Raw genomic sequence first — 21,931 nt, 5'->3', positions numbered from 1 at the left:
TGTAAACCTAGTGAGAACTTGTTATAAATTGCAATAAGTGCAATACATATGTAGAAAGGATCTTTACTGTTATACGTGCGTTCGGCTATGTGAACTTGGCACCCGACTTCGGAAAATTGAACTTTTTTTTTATGATTCCTATAGACTATGGTAAGTAGTTGTTTGTAGTAAAAAATATTTCGTTTGTAGTTGCCCCAAAAAAAAATTGGTGACCTTGAAAAAAATCTCAGGACCCGACTTTGAAAAATCGAACTTTTTTTTTATGATTCCTATAGACTATAGTAAGTAGTTGTTTGTAGTAAAAAAAATTTCGTTTGTAGTTGGCCCAAAAAAATTGGTGACCTTGAAAAAAATTCGAATCCGATTTTGAAAAATCGAACTTTTTTTATGATTCCTATAGACTATAGTGGGTAGTTCTTTAAAGTAACATTCTTTAGATAAAACTAACTCAGAAACACAACTAAAAGACTTTGAAAAGTAACCCATGAACCCTAGATTCGATCGAGATTCCAATAAAATTATTACAACTACAAACAAAACTATCGCCAATATTAACAAAAACCAAGTACTACAAATTAAACTTATATACTGCAAACAACATAGAGTTACTACAAACAAAAATATCGCTACTACAAACGAAATAGACTTACTACAAACAAAAATATCGCTACTTCAATCGAAAAAGAGCTATTACAAACGAATTATCTCCAATATGAACAGAATAAAGTTACTACAAACGGGATTATCGCTACTACAAACGAAATAGAGCTACTACAAACGAGATATCGCCAATATGAACAGAAGAGAGTTACTACAAACGGAATTATCGCTACTACAAACGAAATAGTGTTACTACAAACCAAAATATCACTACTACAAACGAAATAGGGCTACTACAAACGAGATATCGCCAATATGAACAGAAGAGAGTTACTACAAACGGAATTATCGCTACTACAAACGAAATAGTGTTACTACAAACGAAAATATCACTACTACAAACGAAATAGGGCTACTACAAACGAGATATCGCCAATATGAACAGAATAAATTTACTACAAACGGGATTATCGCTACTACAAACGAAATATGGGAACTACAAATAAAAATATCGCTACTACAAACGAAATAGAGCTACTACAAACGAGTTACCGCCAATATGAACAAAATAGAGCTACTACAAACGGAATTATCGCTACTACAAACGAAATAGTGTTACTACAAACGAAAATATCACTACTACAAACGAAATAGAGCTACTACAAACGAGTTTTCGCCAATATGAACAAAATAGAGTTACTACAAACGGAATTATCGCTACTACAAATGAAATAGTGTTACTACAAACGAAAATATCACTACTACAAACGAAATAGAGCTACTACAAACGAGTTATCGCCAATATGAACAGAATAAAGTTACTACAAACGGAATTATCGCTACTACAAACGAAATAGCGTTACTACAAACGAAAATATCACTACTACAAACGAAATAGGGCTACTACAAACGAGATATCGCCAATATGAACAGAATAAAGTTACTACAAACGGGATTATCGCTACTACAAACGAAATATGGGAACTACAAATAAAAATATCGCTACTACAAACGAAATAGAGCTACTACAAACGAGTTACCGCCAATATGAACAAAATAGAGTTACTACAAACGGAATTATCGCTACTACAAACGAAATAGTGTTACTACAAACGAAAATATCACTACTACAAACGAAATAGGGCTACTACAAACGAGCTTACAAACGGGCTTAGAAATGGAATACCCAGGAAGCAAAAATTAACATAAATTCGCTTGTAGTTCCTCTATTTCGTTGTAGTAGCGAAAATTCCGTTTGTAGTCACTCTATTCTGTTCATATTGGTAATTACTCGTTTGTAGTAGCTCTATTTCGTTTGTAGTAGTGATATTTTTATTTGTAGTTCCCATATTTCGTTTGTAGTAGCGATAATCCCGTTTGTAGTAACTTTATTCTGTTCATATTGGCGATAACTCGTTTGTAGTAGCTCTATGTCGTTTGTTGTAGCGATATTTTTATTTGTAGTTCCCATATTTCGTTTGTAGTAGCGATATTTTTGTTTGTAGTAAGTCTATTTCGTTTGTAGTAGCGATATTTTTGTTTGTAGTAACTCTATGTTGTTTGCAGTATATAAGTTTAATTTGTAGTACTTGGTTTTTGTTAATATTGGCGATAATTTTGTTTGTAGTTGTAAAAATTTTATTGGAATCTCGATCGAATCTAGGGTTCATGGGTTACTTTTCAAAGTCTTTTAGTTGTGTTTCTGAGTTAGTTTTATCTAAAGAATGTTACTTTAAAGAACTACCCACTATAGTCTATAGGAATCATAAATAAAGTTCGATTTTTCAAAGTCGGGTGCTGAGATTTTTTTCAAGGTCACCAATTTTTTTTGGGCCAACTACAAACGAATTTTTTTATACTACAAACAACTACTTACTATAGTCTATAGGAATCATAAAAAAAAAGTTCGATTTTTCAAAGTCGGGTGCTGAGATTTTTTTCAAGGTCACCAATTTTGTTTTGGGGCAACTACAAACGAAAATTTTTTTACTACAAACAACTACTTACCATAGTCTATAGGAATCATAAAAAAAAAGTTCAATTTTCCGAAGTCGGGTGCCAAGTTCACATAGCCCGTGCGTTCCACTTAGTTTTTACGTATTAGTACCTACTTATACTTATGTACATACGTGGGTAAGAAAATTGTCCTTAATTTATTCATAGAATAGTGTTATAAATTTGACCTCCCACGGTCACAATCCCGAGTTGGAATGCAAAAGTGTAAGCATAAATCCACGGACCTGTACCTGTACTAAGGGTTAGTATGAGTGTCCAATCAATTCTGATACAGTCCGCTAGTGGCGCTGAATGGAAATGTACGAAAATACGTAAACAAATACAAAAATAGTCATTTTTGTAAAAACTAACAAACTTATACTGAAGGTACTGTATGTAAAACAAGTACAGATCTGTGCATAAATCGTTATAAAACAAATGCCCGAATTTTTATAAATTAATAACTGAAAACTTACAAATAAGTAATTCATTACTTTATTAATAAAATTAATATAATAGAATAGAAATTAAACATATTAATCTTTTGCTGTATTTATTGCTTGTATAAGTTTTATTAATTTATACTCTAATAATAAAAAAAAAAACAAAAATAGACGGTGTTTTTCTTAGTAAATTTTAAAAATAAAATAATTGTTTCATGTCAAAATTTAATAAAATGCTACGAAGTTATTTATAATAATGGTATCGAACGTCATTTAGGAAAATAATCCGTAAGCAGTTAATATCGTAATCTGCTGACCATAAATTATTACTAAAACTGATAAGTAAACGCATTTAACGTAGGTAATTATGTTTGATAATTATAATAGGTGAGTGAGTTTTAGGTACTTCTCAATTATCGTTGTCGATGTTCGATTTTTGTCAATTAGGTACAAATTTTGAAATGCCCTATGAAATACACATTCATGTGCCTAGGACTCCTGACCTTATGGGTGCCAAGAGTCAGATCTTTTTTTTTTGGTAAAGTTTGATTGTTTTTAATGGCAATGATAAAACGGGCATGGTAATTTATTTACGCTATTTGGCTAGTTATTAAGTTTTTAGTAAAGAAGTACAATGTCCTTGAGCTTTAAATTCAAACCGCCTGTCCCCAAACTCTGTGTTCGGGGCACCGCTCTTCTACGTATTTCGACTCCTTCGCATAATTAATATATTGAGCTGTCGGATTCAGTTCTTAATAGTGAGTAGTAGTTTTATCATATCAAAAGTCTGTTTGGAATTATCTAGCACGGGATGACAACTAAAAAAAATTTTGGGGAAAAGCCCAAGTCCGTGACATAAAAATAGTTGCGGCATAGTAACAATAAAGATCTAACATTGCGTACAAACAACGGCGTTGATGACGTCATCCCCGAAATCGTAAGCTACTTCTTAGAATCGGCCTGTTACTGGTTTGTGGCGTATTTTTTGTACATCATAATAGACTTGGCAGTTGGAAGCAGTGTTGCCAAATACTTTTTTTTTTGTTCGTCCTAACTCGTCAATGACCCACTGCAGGACGCGTCAAAATGGCCGCTAAGTATTAAATTATAAACTCATATATAAACTGAGTGTTATTATAAGATACTCGTAAATATAAAGAATACATAGAATCGTATTATTGCTTACAACGGGTCCTGAAATTTTTAGGTCACGTGGCACAACAAGACCCAGACTTAAAAAGAAAGTTAGAAACGTTGATAGTCGTTGGTCAATGGCTAGAAAACGTTGCAGAAGGAGACCACCAACCCGTTAGACAGATGTTATCAAGAAAACCAGCAACACCACACTATACCAGTCCATGAAAATAGCACAGAATAGCACTACATGGAAGACCATCATGCACAAGGCTGTTCTTGATGGTCACAACCCTCAGTCATGAGGAATCGACTAAGAAGAAGAATCGTATTCATAAAATCGAAAATAATTTATACGACTTACTCATACAATACAATATAAGTTGTATTGTATGAGTAAGTTTCTATAAGTTATTTCAATTGATACATATGAACATCCGGTGTACTTTTATCAATAGCGAGAGTTCAACTGATTTTATTCTCTTTATGACGTCACATCCTCACGCCTATTTATAAATTCGATAATTTATTCGCATGACAAAAAGCTCCACCGCTTCATATTCAAAGTCTAACCGAGACAAACTGTTCTGTAAATGATTAAATCGGAGGTTCTCAAACTTATTTAGTAGATCGTCCACTTTTAGAATTAATTAATTTCTAGTGCACTTAAAATGTCGGTAAATGTAAATAAATGCACCTAAAAAATAAATGTAAAAACAACTTATAGCAATAAGTGGCTGAAAAAAAGGTTCTATTTCTGTCAGGGAAAAAGAAGAGGGAAGAGGCCTCCCTATTCGCCAGTCGGTCTATTTAGATCAGCCTCCTAAACCACTTAGATGTATTAAGACCCTTCACGGCCCTCTTCAGTGCCCACGGTACAGCGTTATCGCACACTTTGAGAAACACTTGTTTAAATTATTAGTATATCCGTAATACATTCTTATTATGGATCAAAATTCAGTTTCTAATAAAAATAAAAATAAAAATAATTCTATCACTGGTACTACCTACTACTTCTATAAAAAATGAATTTCCGCTTTGTCGGTATTCCGCATTTTAAAAATATTATGATGTTGTTGGTTTCTTAATTGTCTTTTGATTACAAAAACTTACGTCATAACTTTGTTATTTAATTTAGTAATTTAGTCGTAAAAGAGTATTAAATATTTATAATAACCTAACATAATACATACGTATTAAGGAATGTAATTACACTTAATAAATAATTATAATTATTTACCGTCTTAAAAATTACATCCATTTAGCAAAATAATGTTATGTTTTTTTTTGTTTATAATATAGGAGTAGCAGACGAGCATGCAGTACACCTGATGGTAAGTGGCTACTGCCGCCCATGGACAACTGTAATCAAGCCCAGATAGGATTAGATATTCCTACCTGAGGTCGGCCACAGATGCGCCGCTACCCCTGAGGACTTAGCTTGAAAGCCTCGGAAAAGTCTATCTCCCTAACCACACCCTTCAAAACGAAACACAGCAGCGCCTAACACTGCTATTATTAGGTAGAAATAAGTGTGGCGGAGGTGCCGCCGGTCGAACCACAGAGGGTTCTACCACCTTCTACTACCTACTTCTTCTTGTTGGTTCTACACCTTCCTTCTTCTTGTTGTAACTTCACAGGATTGTAGGCACTTATTTAAACAAAATCCAGTAATCAGTCGGCCAGTAATTTAGAAAAAAATATTTGCGCGCTTATCTGCATGATACCTTTTTTAAATTTACTTGTCGTCTTAATATATTTGGTTTTCTGATTTGTTCCAAGCATAACCTGACAACAGTCGTATATTTTATTAATAAAATAAGCTTACCGAAGTTTTAGAGTTACCTTAATTATTACGCGTAAAGCCCGGCTGGTTCAAATACCAGGGGTACCGTACAAAAAGACTCTTACAGGCTACAAGTTTTTAATTTTCCTGAATTATTAACTTATTCGCATTTTCTTTATAGACATTTAAATTTTGAGGGACCCTGGTTAAATAATCTATTTCGGTATGATCATATTAAGGTTGTTAACAAACTTAATTTTAAGTTTTAAGGACTCCATATTATCTTAATACAAGCAGGCGGAGTGTAATTATAATCTAATTATAATCGTCGTAATTTATAATTTCTCACATTAGCATTAAGAGCACCGTTTCATTGCCACTGCCACGTGCCTTTGTTCTAATTTAATTAATTACCTTGCAACCAACTCAGACAATTCAGTAAAGGTTATAACACAAAGTCGCTTTCAGAATTGAATCGTTACACGTTCATAGATGGTACATCGATCGATCTTAAGAATACGGTTCATACAGTCAGTCCCAAATGTGTTTTGTCTATACGCGCTTTATCAATTGATAACCTATTTCTATGCCGTTCATTGTCTTCTATGTTTGATAAAAATCAATCTAAGTATATTTGACGATAAAAGCAATTGGATTTATCAATTCTGTTGTAAGTGATCGTAGCACATTATTCTCAATGTTCCGCTGCCTTATTATTTCGGGTATTGTTATTATTTTAACACATGCAAAATATATTAGTATCTAATCTTTTAAGTTTTCTGTATTAACCACTCACACCATCAAATCCGAATGAAACTCTTAATACTGTTATTAAAAACAGTAAATACTAGTATTAGTAAACAAAATGTTGTTATATTGCATAAAATAATATTAATAGTAAAGATAAGTAATTACGGCGAGAGTGTGGTGCAGGTGTAACATTATAAAATAATGCTTTTATGCACATAGCAATAGTGTCATTGAACAAGTGTAATGTGATGACCAAAACAAAATAAGTAAATCCCCTAGTAAATTATTGACACACCTGGCGAAACATGCGGTTAAGCTAATAAAATCATTATTTTTTAAAGAAGTTTAATTTGAAACTCCAATAACAATTTTCTTAGACTAAAAAAGTAGTTTCTAGTAAAATATACATTCGAATTATTGAAGGTCATTATCATAATATTATTTAAATTCTGGCAAACTACAAGCGCAATAATTTAATAATTTCTGTTCCAAAAATAATAAGGGGTTGATTTACTATGAGACACGAGATTCCGTGTAGATTCCGATGTAATATTATTGTTACATCATTATTTAAAGAAAGAAAGAAAGAAATAAACGTTAATAATTTACGCAACACAAACTTAAACGCGGCAGGAAAGTAGAGCTCATAAGATATTCTTAACGTAAATAGCGTAACTTGATTCTAGTCTAGTCTTTTCGAGTATTATTGTATTAATTATTAAAATGTTAGATTAATTCAATATTAAATATTGATAATAATTTTCCGTCATATTTCAGGAAACCTTGTGATACGTTTTCAATTAAAACTTTTAATATCGCAGTGGATTTTTATGCTATAAAATACCTACATCGAACGACCGCGTTGAGTTCGTCTCGAACTGCGGGTTTGATAAACATGTTCGCGACGAACTTGCTGTTTGTCATAGGCTCGTGACAACTTCGTGCTTGAAAAATATGTTCGTCACAACTGCGTGGGACAGTGAAAAAATATTCCTGGCAAACTTTATGTATAACAAACACGTATACGACAAACTTTGTGATTGAGAAACATATTCGTGACGAACCGTATATGTCACAATCAAAGTTCTATTTATGTTCGCGACGATTTGTGAACTTCGTGCTTGACAAATATGTTCGCGACAAGTTCGTGTTTGACAAATATTTTCGTTACAACTGTGCGTTTGACAAATATGTTCGTGACAAATTTAGTGTGTGACAAACTATTTTCATAACAAATTCGTGTCGAACTTTGTGTTTGACAAGCTTTGTGTTGTTCGGGATGTTTTCCGAAAAAAAGTAGCCGTGTGTAACAGACAGACACCTATACAAGTTTTTTAAAAGATTTTACGGAACCATAAAATAAAATAGGAAGGAAATTCTGTTCCCTTGACCAACGTAAGGCTACATGCGTATAATACGGTTCGTTAAATTTAACTTCGTTTTTAACTTACATAATATTAACATAATTTTATTGTTAACATCCGTTCTAAAACAAGGCTCTAATTAAGTCAATGTTAATTTTTTAGTTAGATTTGATAACATTAATAATGCTGATTATGTTAAAAAGTGCTCTGGTTTATATTAAAACTGGGATATGGTGCATTACTGGAGTCTGGAACCGTGTATTTACTATTTTAATCCTATAGAACTTAACACTAAGTAAGTACATATTTACTAATAGTAATTTTGCAGTCCACCTCATGATAAGTGTCCACCGTCGCACATATGTAGAAATCCATAACCAAGTCCACTTAGAATTATAATAGAGGCTGTCTCTCCTGATGCGAAACATCATCTCTTTATATAAGTATATGAATGAAGAGTTTATGTTACTCATATGTAAGGCGTATTATGTACCTAGGTATTATGTAGGCCAGTCGGTATCCAAACCTATCCCACGAAAGACAAGAACAACTATAATAACGTACCATCTTAGAAACATAGATTAGTAAAGATACTTCGCCGCCTTGAAATTGAATGAAGCCAAAAACGGCTAAGATAAACGGCTATTTAGTAAGTTCTTTTTTTGAATTCTTGACAAATAAAAATATTTTTAAGAGAAAATTTACGAATAAATAACTAATACTGCGTAATTTACATAATAAATAAATAATTATTTCAAATATTATAGGGACATCTTAGCACGGAGACGTGGCAAAACCTTTTTACGCAACTATTTCAATTCTCAAAACTGGGTACATTTTCTTGTTAGGAGTGAGTAATCTTTATGCTTAGAAAATTATATCTATCCAGCTGATTCGTGCAAAGACAGTTCTCGTAGTTTATCTTTTATCACGCTTTGCTAAATCTTATCTGTTACCAATAAATTACTACATCTACTTATATCAATTTGCAATGGAACAGCCAGCTGAAGTTAGTCAGTTTTTGGTACCTTTGTCACGTTCATTTTTATCTCACTTTTAAAGCGTGTGCTGAAGCAAAATTCCGTTTCAGTCTGGTCTTTACGGGTGTAACACGGAAAATTTGCGACGTATAGGCATCAGGTTTCAATTTCAATTTAATTGGGATTTGGGGTTGGGGGCACAAGAAAAAGTTAAATGAAACCGCATATTACTTTTTTACTTAATTTTTATTTTTAATTTATCTTTGGTTTAGTCTTTAGTATTAAATTACATTACACTACGTTATGTTTAAACTCTAATTGGTCTGAGATAATTCTCTCCGATCTTGTCGGCCGGGAGGCTGCAGTGTTTCCACGGCGTTGTAGTAATCGTGAAGGGTCCAGACCCAGATAACGTCACTGAAATAAATAAAAAGTTTTTTTTTTCAAAAATTAAAAGATTTTATTAAAATCTTCAGTTTTGTTTAGCCTCTAAATAAAGACATATGTCTGTGAAGCAAAATTGCAAATTAGAAAAAATATAACTTGTTTGGCTTAGATATAGAATTATAAACCAGAACACGTCATATATTATGTAATAATACATTGAGATATCTCCCCACCATTACCCATGAAACCATCCTAAATACCTTTCAAACTAGAGACTGGGAAAAATATTTGTGACACATAAAAAAATACGTCGAACGAGCATTTTAAATGGTATTTTTTGGTTTTGTTTCTTTTTTTTTGTATTTTATACGTATGCATTATAATATTATAACCATTAATCTTCTCTATATATTTTTACTAAACTTAAAACCAATCATGTTTTAATTCCATTTAAAAATCAATAATCTAACATACATGCCCGTGCACATCACATAAACATGCCGAAGCATTAATTAATTTAAACACATTACTTACTTTATGTATATAACATAAAGGTTTAAAATATAAATTCTATGATAATGAACGATCTGTAATTTGATGCCAGTCGCATACTATATTTATGTCCCGTTAAATTATGGTGGAGAACTAAGCAGTCGGTCTTTGTTTTTGCTATGTCTGTATGAGAGGCCCGTAGAAGGTATTATATTAACGTAAGAGCCGGTCCACACGGCGCGTTGCGTCAGCGTTGCGTCGACGTAGCGCTGTGGCTGCGTCGTTTTACATACTAATAATCATAGTGTACACACGGTGCGCTGCGTCGACGCAGCGCATACGCGACTGAGCTGCAGCGCACGAGACGAAGCGGGCGGGGGAGTACTCACTTACGGAGCGTTACGACTCCGTCGTAGTAACGCTGCGTTGGCGCAGCGCCCGTGTGGCCGGCTATGCGTAAAACCTTTGCGTTGCGACGACGCAACGCTGACGCAACGCGCCGTGTGGACCGGCTCTAACGGGTTTGGGCTTGCAAGAACTTAACTTACGATTTTTTGTACTGGCAGTACCTTTATTAATATTTATTTAGAGATTTTTTGTGATAATACCTATTTATTATCACTAATAATCGCTAAATAAACATAGGACCGTGTTTTGAGTAAGTACAACTTAAATATCTTTAGTAAAGTACAAAGAATGAAACATAAAAATAAATATCTACCTACCTTAAAATATTAAGATGTAATCTCACACTATTAATCCTATAAGTAATGCATTCACTTTTTATGTAGTAGACAGTAGAGTACACCTTTTAACACGTGATAAAAATTAAGATCACGAAAAAATATTTATTTAACATATTTTCGATATTCGTTTCTTTTTTCTGTAAAGTAATATAATAGTTAATTAGGCATTCTCACTTGCTCGATGGCAGAGAGTAGGACTACAGGTAACTAAGGGTAAAATAAAACCCACCCTAACAATCATTAATAAAATTTATACCGCAATAGCTTTCGATGAATTAAGACTTATTATAAATTTTGGATTACCTGTCAACCCAGGGACTAAAGTGACGTTATATTTGCCATTATACATGACGAGAGGCCACTCTGGGTCCACGGAGACCACGGTCACCGTCGTACCCGCCAGGTTTACGTCGAGGGTTAAGTTGGACCCCAAGTACTTGATGCCTGAAATAATATTTAATATTTATTTTTATACGTGCTAGAACTCTATGTAGTTTCTCTGCACCGGAGCTGCCGCGAGGTCTTTTAATTCTCTTAACCTATTTCTATTGTTTATTTATTTATGAATGGTGGTATAAATCTTTATTTTCTGGTTTGTAACATATAATGTTATTAACAAATATATATGCGTATTAAAAATAATAATTATTAGTGAAAGATATCTCTAGAAAACTCAGATTACCGCAGCCTCGATTGGCCTCAGTTCCTTTCAAGTTTCAGCATTTTTCGCTGTTTCTTAAAGTTTCAGATTTGGCCCTGAAGGCCCACTTGAAAAATTCAAGTTGTTTATTGATTTTGATGTAGGATATTATTTATTTATTTATTTATTTATAAGTTGTACCAACAAGGTTAACACTATTTACATCTTATAAGTTTACATTTACAATCTTGGTGAATGTCACCTCACTTACAGGTACAAACAACAATTCACTAAAATTAAACGAACACAATAGTTATGATATGTGAGATAAAAGAAAATATTAACAATGTAAATTAAATTAAAATTAAAATTAAAGAAGATATTAAAAATGTTTTACCTTTTATCTTGAACCTTGTTGCCTCAGGTGGTAACTGTGGCTTGTGTAGCTCCAAGCGGTCGAGGTGGATGCTCAATCCAGCGTACCCAAACATGAGGGTTTGGAGAAAACCACCCATACCAGTGAAGAAGTTCACCGCGCCAACCCTCGGCCGTCGGAGTTCACTCCAAATCTGTAGTATTTTAATATATAATGGATGATGATACTTACGATAATTTACTAACGAAAACTCATTCGATGTAACATGCGCACACACATACACAATCTTATTTACTTTAATTAGTAGGTAAGTCTATATAACATATAATTACTTATTTTTTATTCATTATTCATGAACTTTCCTCCTACATCCTCCTGGTATTCAACAAGAAAGAAACAGAACTCTCGTTTGCAAAATAGTTTTATTATACTTTTTTTTAATAATTATTTCAAAAATGTACAATTAAACACTCCTCCTCTATAAGTACCTCAAGCCCAGCAATTGCCTTTTCAAAGCTGATAGAAGAATCGAAAAGTACATGTAAGTAGGTAGTTATTAAATAAAAACCCGAAGAAGATTAGAAAAGGCAATGAAATTATGTGAATAAAAAGCAATCATTTTCTACCTTGAAAGGCTCCCGCACATAGCCTTCAAAGCTTTTGTTAAACAAAATGGCTGCGTGAAGATTGTCTTCCAGCCGCAGCTGCCCAATGGTGTGCATACTCCACGTCATCGCGGGCCCATTGCCTCGAGTCACCGATTCGTAGTAGGATAGATCGTTGGCCCTAGTCGATCTGGAAAAATTAAACTCTATTCGATTATGTGCTTCTTATGAAGGTGGTAGAACCCTATGTGGTTCGATTCCGCCGGCACCACCGCAACACACATTTCTCCCTACTAACAATGGTGTTAAGCGCTGCTGTTCCAACACTTCCAACATACTTTTCCGAGGCATTTCAGCTTAGTTCTCAGCGTAACAGCACATCTGTGGTCGACCTCAGGTAGGAATCTGATCTTATCTAGGTTTGATTACAGATGTCCATAGGTGACAGTAGCCACTTACCATTGCCAAAACTGCATACTCATGCTTTTTATTGTAAAAAGTTAAAAAATAAAAAAATGTGTTCGTTTTCATGTCACATTGAATGCGAAATATTTTGTAATTTCAACGGTGAATCAGACTATTTATCTATTTGTAAATTTACCTATTTGTACATTATGTACAATTTGTTATTTTAATATATAGTTTTGTTTACGAAGCAAAGCAAAGATGATGCAACCACATATTGACAGATTTGCCATGAGCTTGTGCAACCGAAATTATTTTCTGTCGATTGATGCAAAACAGACCGGCTTTAGTGCTGATTGGCACTCAAACTTCAAATAAGTAATTAGTAATGACCAAACTCCGTAATAGATACGTTTTCTTAATAACTAACACCACTACCACACCAGTATACCACTACATTTTAGGTAACGTTTCGGTGGAAGGATAGAAGTACCTATAGATGCAATAATAAAGGCCCTTTGAATCTAAATAAAACTTCTAACTACACTCTTTTTTTTTCAAAAAAAGCTCTCAAGATTTTTAAAATACATTGCATAATCATTTAAATTAATTGCTCTTAATCTTCATGGCGCTAAATAAAATCTTATTCTACAAACCAAGAATAAATCTACCGAAACTCACTTATTCACACACACACCGAATATACATACCTATATGTATATTCACATTCACATATAAACTCACATATTCATAGGATATTGCAGCGGAAACCCGAGTAACACAGCATCAGCCTGCTTTATGGGTTCTCCTCTGGTATACCCAGAGAACTGCGGGTGGTAGTCCAGCACCTCGTCGTAAGGTAGCACGAGGCTCCACGCGATGTCCGCCCAGTGGTCCGGCTTCTTCGCCATGTAGTAGTCCTTGCAGAGACATGCCACGTATCTTGGTGAAAGATAAGGTATAATCAGCCATTTTTGCAATATAAGAGTAACAGACGAGCATGCAGTCTACCTGATAGTAAGTGGCTAATCCATGACATCTGTAGTCAACCAGAAGACTTCCTACCTGAAGTCGCCCACAAATGCCCCCCTACCCCTGAGGACAAAGCTGGAATGCCTCGGTAATATATGTCTCCCTTACCACACGTTAGGGAGACGTACCAGACCAGACTTTCAAACCAGAACACAACAGCGTATAACACTGCTGTTGTTTGGCCGAAATAGGTGTGGCGGTGGTTCCGCCGGAATTGATCCGCAGAGATACCACCTTTATTTAAGTAGTGACTTCGAAGGTTTGTCCAAATTCCAAAAGTAAAAACTCCATGAGTTTAGATGGTTAGAAACAAATAATATGATTATCTACGGCTGCTACGTCAGTAGTAATTACTGAAATTAATTATCTATAATTAAATAAGAAGCATCTGTGTTTCAAATTGTGTGTTCATAATTATAGCATCGTAGAGGCGATATGACTTCAATATTAATTTTTGGTCCTTGGAACCGGATCAAATTACTATAATTTAATTTTTCGTAACAAAAAATATTTTGTTTACATATACTTACTGGGCCAAATAAAGCGAGTAGCCAGCGACAACGTTCGTAAAAACTGAATTACTGACATTACTGTGGTCTTCGTCGGGTCCCATGACATCTGAAAATCGAAGAAAATGGTTGAAATATGAGTCTATATTTCACTAATGTTGCATACAGTGTGATATTCAACATTGCAATGTATTTTATGAACAGGCTGATAAAATCCAAATGTTTTTACTTATTATATATTACTTCTGTAATATAAGCCCATTAATAAAAATGTATACTAGATCAGTGCAATACCTTCATGTTTCATACTAATATGCAGAACAAAAATAAATACTTTGTAACAAGAAAACTTTCGAAATAAGTAGGTAGTACTTCATAATCAAACAATGTTATGTTAATAATTTACAATAAGTAATAAAAATAATTAACAGTTTAAGCAAACAATAAAACTTACTGTCAATATGGTACAATCCCGTCGTATAGTTGATGACGGCGCGAGACGCCCAGAAGTCAGCAATGTTTGTCACTATCGAACATCCTCCATGCTGAAACAAAACCAATAAAATAGTATTGAAATTTAAATACAAAGCCATTAGAAAACTAAGTTCGAATCCCAAGCACGCACCTGTTTTCAAAGTTATGTGCGTATTTCAAATACTCGACCCGTTCGTTTGATAACTCTATATTATAAAATAGAAAAACAAACCTTAAGCCAATTCTCGTCTCTAGTAGTGGACAGATACTGCCGCGCTGCGAAAGATATGCAGCCACTAATATGCTGTTCAAATTCAGCAACTTCAGGACAGCACGGCTGCGTGACTTCACTTCCTGTGTACGCACTCTCCCACGGGAACCTGTAAACCGATTTGAAGATGGTAGAACGCTTTGTGATTCGATTCCGGCGGCACCACCGCCACACCTATTTCTGACTGATAACAGCAATGTTAAGCGCTACTGTGTTCTGATTTGAAGGATGTAGTAAGGGAGACTATTCCAGTTTTGAAGTTATTCTTGTTTGGAAATGTTTGGAAAACATAATGACAGTGAATTTTAATAAAACCGACAACTTTATTTAATGCTAGACGCACCTGTCTTGTATTAAAAATCACCTCAGGTCGGCCACAGATGCCACGTTTCCCCTGAAGACTAAGCTGGGATCCTCGGAAAAATATGTCTCCCTTACCACACCCTTCAAACCAGAACACAACAGCACTAAACGGTGTTGTTATTAGGCAGAAATAGGTGTGGCGGTGGTGCCCCGGAGTTGAACCACAGATGGTTCTACCACCTTGAAATGCATTTATGTCCTACACCAAAACTAAGGTATTATTTACCTGTATCCCTTATTGCCGGTGATTTTGGCCAAGTTACCGGCAACGTACGCCATATCCAGTCGATATTGCAGAAGTTTATTCGCGTATTGCGGATACAGCATCAATATACTGGGAAACATCCACATTTCAGTATCCCATAGATTGTGACCTTTGAAAAAACACAACTGCTTAAAATAATTTACTGAAAAGTAAAACAAAGTAGGTACTACAATAATGAAGCAACGTCTAAAAGGCTATATATAAATGAAAAAGAAAATTAAATATTTTTCATAGGTATTATTCATAAGTCTTATATAAACAAAACATAATTTATGGAAAATGAGAACAGTTAATGAATATTTGATAAATTTCGAATTTTGTTTTTGTGTGAGTTTCAACCACAGCGACGGGCCTATTACTATTTACTAATTACCTATAAAAAACCACTGAGTTGATACCCGAATTGATTGAAATTATGTATTACGAACGTATAACTACGATAATTTTACAACTTAGGATTATTAGAGCAATGTGGTATAAAATAGGTGCTCTAGATTCAAGGAGATATGCACATTGTGGGTTAATGGATTCTAAACCCAGTTTTTGTACTATACACGGCTGCAGCAACATTCCCAGCAGAATTGAATATGAGACCTAAAACATCCGACAAATGATTCTTAGACTTCCTTTGAACAGTGGTTTCATACCTTCATAGTCTTCAAAGGTTCCACCTCGAGCAAGTCCTGTGGGACTGAGACCATAGTAGCGACCCAACGGCTGGTAAGACTCCTCAGAAGGCAACGAGCTCAAGAAGTAATACCAGATTCCATTTACTATTTTAGCCTGAAATTTGATAAATCGTATATTTATTGAACTATAAAAAACATAAGGAAAACATCAAATTAACAATAATTTGGCATCATTGTATAAATTCCTAAGAATTCATTAGATATAGAAGATTATAATAACCTTTGATAACTGTGTTTGCCGCTGTGCTATTTGAAGACACACACACATACGGTCTTAACTAGGTTGAGTAATATGACGTTCTAATTTAGTCGTTCTAATAACACTTCTAACTTCTTTAAATGTCCTTACCAGGCATCGTCTTTTCTCCTCTCTTTTCCCTTACTTTATTAAGTTTTCCTTAATTTTTAAGTTCCTTTTGCTTATTTTATTTTGGTTTTCTCGCTTTCATCTTTTTTTTTATATATACGAGTAGCAGACAAGCATGCAGTCCGTCTGATGGTAAGTGGCTACTGCCGCCCATGGACATCTATAATCAACTCCAGGTAGGATTAGATATTCCTACCTGAGGTCGGCCACAGATGCGCCGCTACCCCTAAGGACTAAGCTGAAAGGCCTGTAAAAGTATGTCTTCCTTAACCACCCCTCAAACCAGAACACAGCAGCTCTTAACACTGCTATTACGAGGCAGGAATAGGTGTGGCGGTGGTGCCGTCGGAGTCGAACCACAAAGGGTTCTACCATCTGGATTTAATAAAGTCGGTAGTCAAATTACTTACCAATTTCAAGTTTCCCTCAACTTCCATCCCGCTCTGCGCGTACAACCTTTGCCACTGCTCCACGTGTTTGTCGTACAGTTCCTCTCCATCCTCCTGCAAAACTATGCACACATGTAAATTTAACCATAACATACTCTGTAAACACAAGCTTAAAAGATTTATTCATAAAACAGTCAGTAAAAAAGTCTACTTAAATTAAGTTTATTAATTTTATCTATTTTTTTAAATAATAATAATTTTTAAATTAATTGTTTATTAATATTTTATCTAATTTAATAATATATCATTAAAAGGATAAGAAAGTAAGTTCATTTAATTATACCTTGAAATTCTAAGCACATTTAAAAAATAAATAAAGTCTTATTACTAAACTTAAAGCTACATTTTATGATCACTAGTATCAAAGGAGTATGTGGACTCTTAAAATGAACTTAAAGACTCACTTTTGATAAACTCCCGCCTAGCGACAGTCTGATTCTTGTCAACGGTCATCACGAACGTGAACACCCTGGACCCATGCTGCGGCACCACGAGATGGTCAGGCACGGACGTCCAGTACGCACACACGTCTATCAGCGAGGGCTGGTACTCCGGATCCTCTGATTCCTTGGTCTGACCACACGCACCCCACACAGTCCGACCTTCCAACACCTCAGGGACAGGTGACTTGAACTTTATATCGTCACTGTCCGGGCCAGGCATAAATTTCAGGGCTATCCATATCTCGTGGTGGATGAAGTTTGGGTCTGAAATTTATTAATCGAATTAAATGATTTATTAGGTAACCGTATACCGCTCAGAAATAAATTAAGAATTAATATTAACGAATTAAAGCAACAATTGAAGTCAAATCTGGTGTTATGGTTTGCGCCTGCCATAGTATAAAAGCAAACACAGTGGATTGATTTTTGAGGCCACATTGTTTCTTAATTATTTAAGCGTAAAATAAAGTTGTTTGTAAGTTCATAGGGAATTGAAATAAATTGTACCTTACTACTACTACTACTACTGCTACTACTACCTTAAATTATCTCTACTTAAATTGAAAGTTTAATTTCAATGTAAGAAATTAAATTTAATGTGTACCTATTTTTCATTTAAAAATTGTGAACTATTTATGCATGAAACTTGTACTTTAAAATAAGAATATGTACTAATATACATAAATGTTGCGAAAGACTTAACCAGATAACTCCGGTAAATTTAGACTGCTCTCCTTTACAATACATTGTGCCTATGAAAATGCAATAGCAAAAAATCAATAATAAAAAATGCGTGGAAGTACAATTCAGGCACCTAATATTTGCGCATAAATAAATTCATTCGCATCCAGTCATCTCATATAATTAGGTATTTAAACTTACCAAACGGCTTCGCGACCACTTGTATCTGATTCACAATCGCCCTGGTGTAGTATCTGTGAGCGTAAATTCTTTGTGTGACCACAGATCGGTCTCTATCTACTGTCACTTTGAACACGCCATCCCTAGTGTCCAAACTGTATACTGGACTATATGGGAAGTGAGTTAATGTGGAGTTCAGCCTGATGTTAACCCAATTAGGTATTCTTGCTCGGTGACTCTCGCCTCTGTGTCCGTTGTACAATCCATTCATGTAAACAGTGTCGCTGAAGATATTTGTAGCTATGTGGCCGTTACCGATGGATGGCATGAAGCAGTTATCAGCTGGGAGTCTGCAAAGACGTTTTGTGGTGTTATAGACGTAGGTATCTGTCACAGGTGAAAGTGTGCAGGCACCACCGCCAACGCTGTTTCTACCTTATAATAGTGTAATCAGCGAAAAGCAGTATTACAATCGCTATATTGATTTATGTTTTTTTAAGATATGTGGCGCAAATATTTTGGTTTCGTTAGGATTTCTTTCGCCAATATGTCATAATTTCAATCGCTTCGCTAAGTGTTTTTGCTATGAAGAAGAAAACGGCGCAATACACAATATAATTTAATATTTTAGAGATGGACAAGGTTTTACGGAATATTATATATAGCGTTATAGTATATTATATAGCGTTATAAACGCATGTAAAGGATTAAAAGTATCTTTTTAGGAAGATGGTCATTTAATGCGATTATCAACACGCACACTGTACCGCCTAGCGCAATTTTTACAAAATGGACTTGTAAACAGTAATGAGTGGAAACAGCATTTTCGTCCTTAAAATCTGCTACACAAAATCGTAGATCATACAGAATAAATCAAATACCTATAATCTAAAAAATCAAAGTATCTAAAAATCTACTTTAAAAGTATATTTTAATCAAAACAGTTTATCTAATAGCCGTTTAACGTAGATTAGATGTTTTAAATAAACATTACGTAGGTTGATGACATAAGCGCTGGTAACACTACACCAAATTGTCGTTACTTACCTTCTCCTAATGCACGCGTAATTCTACAATTACCGACCGTACCTACGTACAGTCAACATAAAAGTCAAGAAAGTCCTCAAGACAAACTACGTGTTCTTGTAATCAATTAACTACGAGGCGAAAAAAGTAAAAACGAAAGCATTGGTTTCAGATAAATGGAAGAAAACAAACTAAGTCTAATCAGTCTAATATTCCCGCCAAATTTGGTCATACATTACAGATAGATAAGTAATTGGACACACAGATAAGTTATTACAGTAAAAGAAGTTTAACGTTTATTAAAAAGATTTTATCCCGCATACGAAAGCAGCCTGGAGCAAACTATACTACGCTGATTCAATACGATTTGAGCAGACCAGGATTGTCTACATGAAGTTGGATACAGCCGTCTGTGGGCAGCATTGACCAATTACCATCATAAACTGCATGTTCGCTTACTACATAATAAAACAACTGTTTAGTGTAGCGTGCCCTTCAAAATAATATTGCACGTCTAATATTTAGTCACCAGCGATTATTAATCCTATTCCTGACCGCACCGAACATCGCTTATTTTTTTAGATTTGAGAGTTCATCCAAGTCACAAGGACTCATACTTCTTAGGAAATTATAAACGGTAGGTGTTAGACGTGAATGATATCGCATTTTCTTCGCATGACCTGTCTATTGCTACTATATATTACTGTTAATCGTCTTTGATAGTAAGCAAAACGGAACGCGTAAGTTTTGGATGGGTGATAAGCTAATTGGAAAAAATATCATCATCGTCATAATGCATATATACGGTTTTTATGCTGACTGTACTGAACTCGCGGTAACAAGCAACAAGGTCGCTGTCCACAATGCAACACATGCAACACGACTGTTTTGAGATTATGAATGAGTCAACACCGGAATCTGAATGACTGCTTGATCCTTACGAAAAAGGACATCATTCATCTATTTTCCCATAAGTATGAGGTGGATTATATAGTGTACTTATTACAGATTCTCCTTAGACTTCACTTCATTACTGACCTAATGGTGGGTTCGGGGCTCACAGTAAGAAGGATTTAAGGGTGCAGATTGGTCAAATTCACACACTTTTTACAACTTCTTAAGCAATTGATTGGAACCTCAAGCCTCTGATTGAAAATCGAGTTTTAAATCTCTGCTTCGTTACTTGCTTGATGTCATCTTATGGTGTTTCCATATTATTCCTCTGAATCATATAAAAAACCTTTTTTTTGAAATATTGATTTTAAGTAGAGTTTTACATTTACTGAGGATTTAGGGGAATTAATACTATGTTTTAAAATTCAAATAGCAAATCTTAATAATACGAGTACTATTCTACAATTTGTAGAGAAACAATTGAAGGTAGGTATACTTACGTATGCGTAGAAAAAATATGTGCATCTTCGCTGACATCCTCTGTTTCGGCTAAGGCTGGCTCCACCACTGCGTAGCTGGTGCTTCTCGTAGTCATGCCGATGACCACGAGCGCGGCCACCGCCAACAGCCCCAGCATCGCAGCCACCTGCTTATTCTTCGCTAGGAAGTGCCACATCCACGCAAACACTCAACCGACAAAACTTGAATTTCGGCAACAAATGACAGACGAATGACGTTCGGAATTCAAATACGGCGATCGGAATGACGTTTGTTGGATTCGGATTTCAAAATTCGGATTTTCGGAATTAAAATGATGTTGTTGGACGGTATGCTTGAGTTCAGATAAGCGCGGGGATTGACCGGGACGCGGGCGCCTGCCACCGCGCGCCGCCACAGATTACACGACCCGAGTTGACGTGTGACACACTTTATTCTATTAATGATAAACAGGCTAGGGTCGACGCTTTGTCTGGACGTCCGCTCGGCTTATCTGATGAGCGAACTCGCTTTGTTTTTTGAACATACATCATATTGTCACCATTCTTTGATTTATAAAAAGTTCATTACCGTTAATAACTTGTTGATGGCAATTAATGTGAAATTAAGATACTTAATGTAGATATTGCACTCCGGTTTATGAATTAGAGCGACCGAGTTATAATTGGATAATCTACTTAAGAAAAATATGACTCTTATAACGCGCAGGTTTAATTGGTCCATGTATAGTCATAAAATTTTCCACAAGAGATCTTTACGTATCGTTGATATGCACTAAGAAAGAATTCTTGAAAATTTATCCCTTACGGGGTAAATATGAATTGTTTTATATAGTAAGTCTTATGCCATACAATTATTTAGCGATAGGTATATGGCTGTGCTCAAAGAATTAAAACCGATTGTCGCCTGTGTTCTGCGCTTTTATATTTTTACCTCTTGTTTGTAGTAGTGTAAATTCTTAGCACTATTATTTGCCAGCCCTACTTTGGAGAATTCATATGCTAATTTAATCGTCGCTTCCTGATTGTATTAACACGGGGGGCTTGACAATGACACCAAAGAATCAATGGCTAATAGAAATGGCTGT

The 21,931-nt window shown here is 34.9% G+C and overlaps 1 protein-coding gene across 1 annotated transcript; it reads right to left on the bottom strand.

Moving 5' to 3' along the window:
• Positions 1-9,279: 9,279 nt before the first annotated feature.
• On the bottom strand, positions 9,280-21,265 carry LOC140748222 (protein-glucosylgalactosylhydroxylysine glucosidase). The gene is made up of 14 exons (XM_073080986.1): positions 20,847-21,265; positions 18,448-18,776; positions 17,527-17,829; positions 17,084-17,184; positions 16,265-16,400; positions 15,579-15,726; positions 14,951-15,098; positions 14,699-14,789; positions 14,266-14,353; positions 13,448-13,645; positions 12,320-12,488; positions 11,715-11,886; positions 10,981-11,121; positions 9,280-9,469 (listed from the first exon to the last, which is right to left on the bottom strand). Exons 1-14 carry the CDS (start codon positions 21,020-21,022, stop codon positions 9,360-9,362), a joined length of 2,310 nt encoding a protein of 769 aa, XP_072937087.1. The 5' UTR covers positions 21,023-21,265; the 3' UTR covers positions 9,280-9,359.
• Between the last annotated feature and the right edge of the window lie 666 nt (positions 21,266-21,931).

The sequence above is a fragment of the Epargyreus clarus genome, unplaced genomic scaffold, assembly GCF_041222505.1.
Source record: "Epargyreus clarus isolate Ecla_fem2 unplaced genomic scaffold, WU_Ecla_fem_2.2 ptg000015l, whole genome shotgun sequence".
Taxonomy (NCBI): Eukaryota; Metazoa; Arthropoda; class Insecta; order Lepidoptera; family Hesperiidae; genus Epargyreus; species Epargyreus clarus.
This window is presented reverse-complemented; position numbering and strand designations above follow the sequence as displayed.

What these genes read in the sequence shown, in the direction of transcription:
- LOC140748222 (XM_073080986.1), bottom strand. Translation starts at nt 21,022, where the DNA reads ATGTGGCACTTCCTAGCGAAGAATAAGCAGGTGGCTGCGATGCTGGGG. An exon ending in TAGGCGGGAGTTTATCAAAA is followed by an intron (nt 17,185 to 17,526) that starts GTGAGTCTTTAA and finishes ATGTGTGCATAG; the next exon opens with TTTTGCAGGAGGATGGAGAG. An exon ending in TTTAGTCCCTGGGTTGACAG is followed by an intron (nt 9,470 to 10,980) that starts GTAATCCAAAAT and finishes TATTTATTTCAG; the next exon opens with TGACGTTATCTGGGTCTGGA.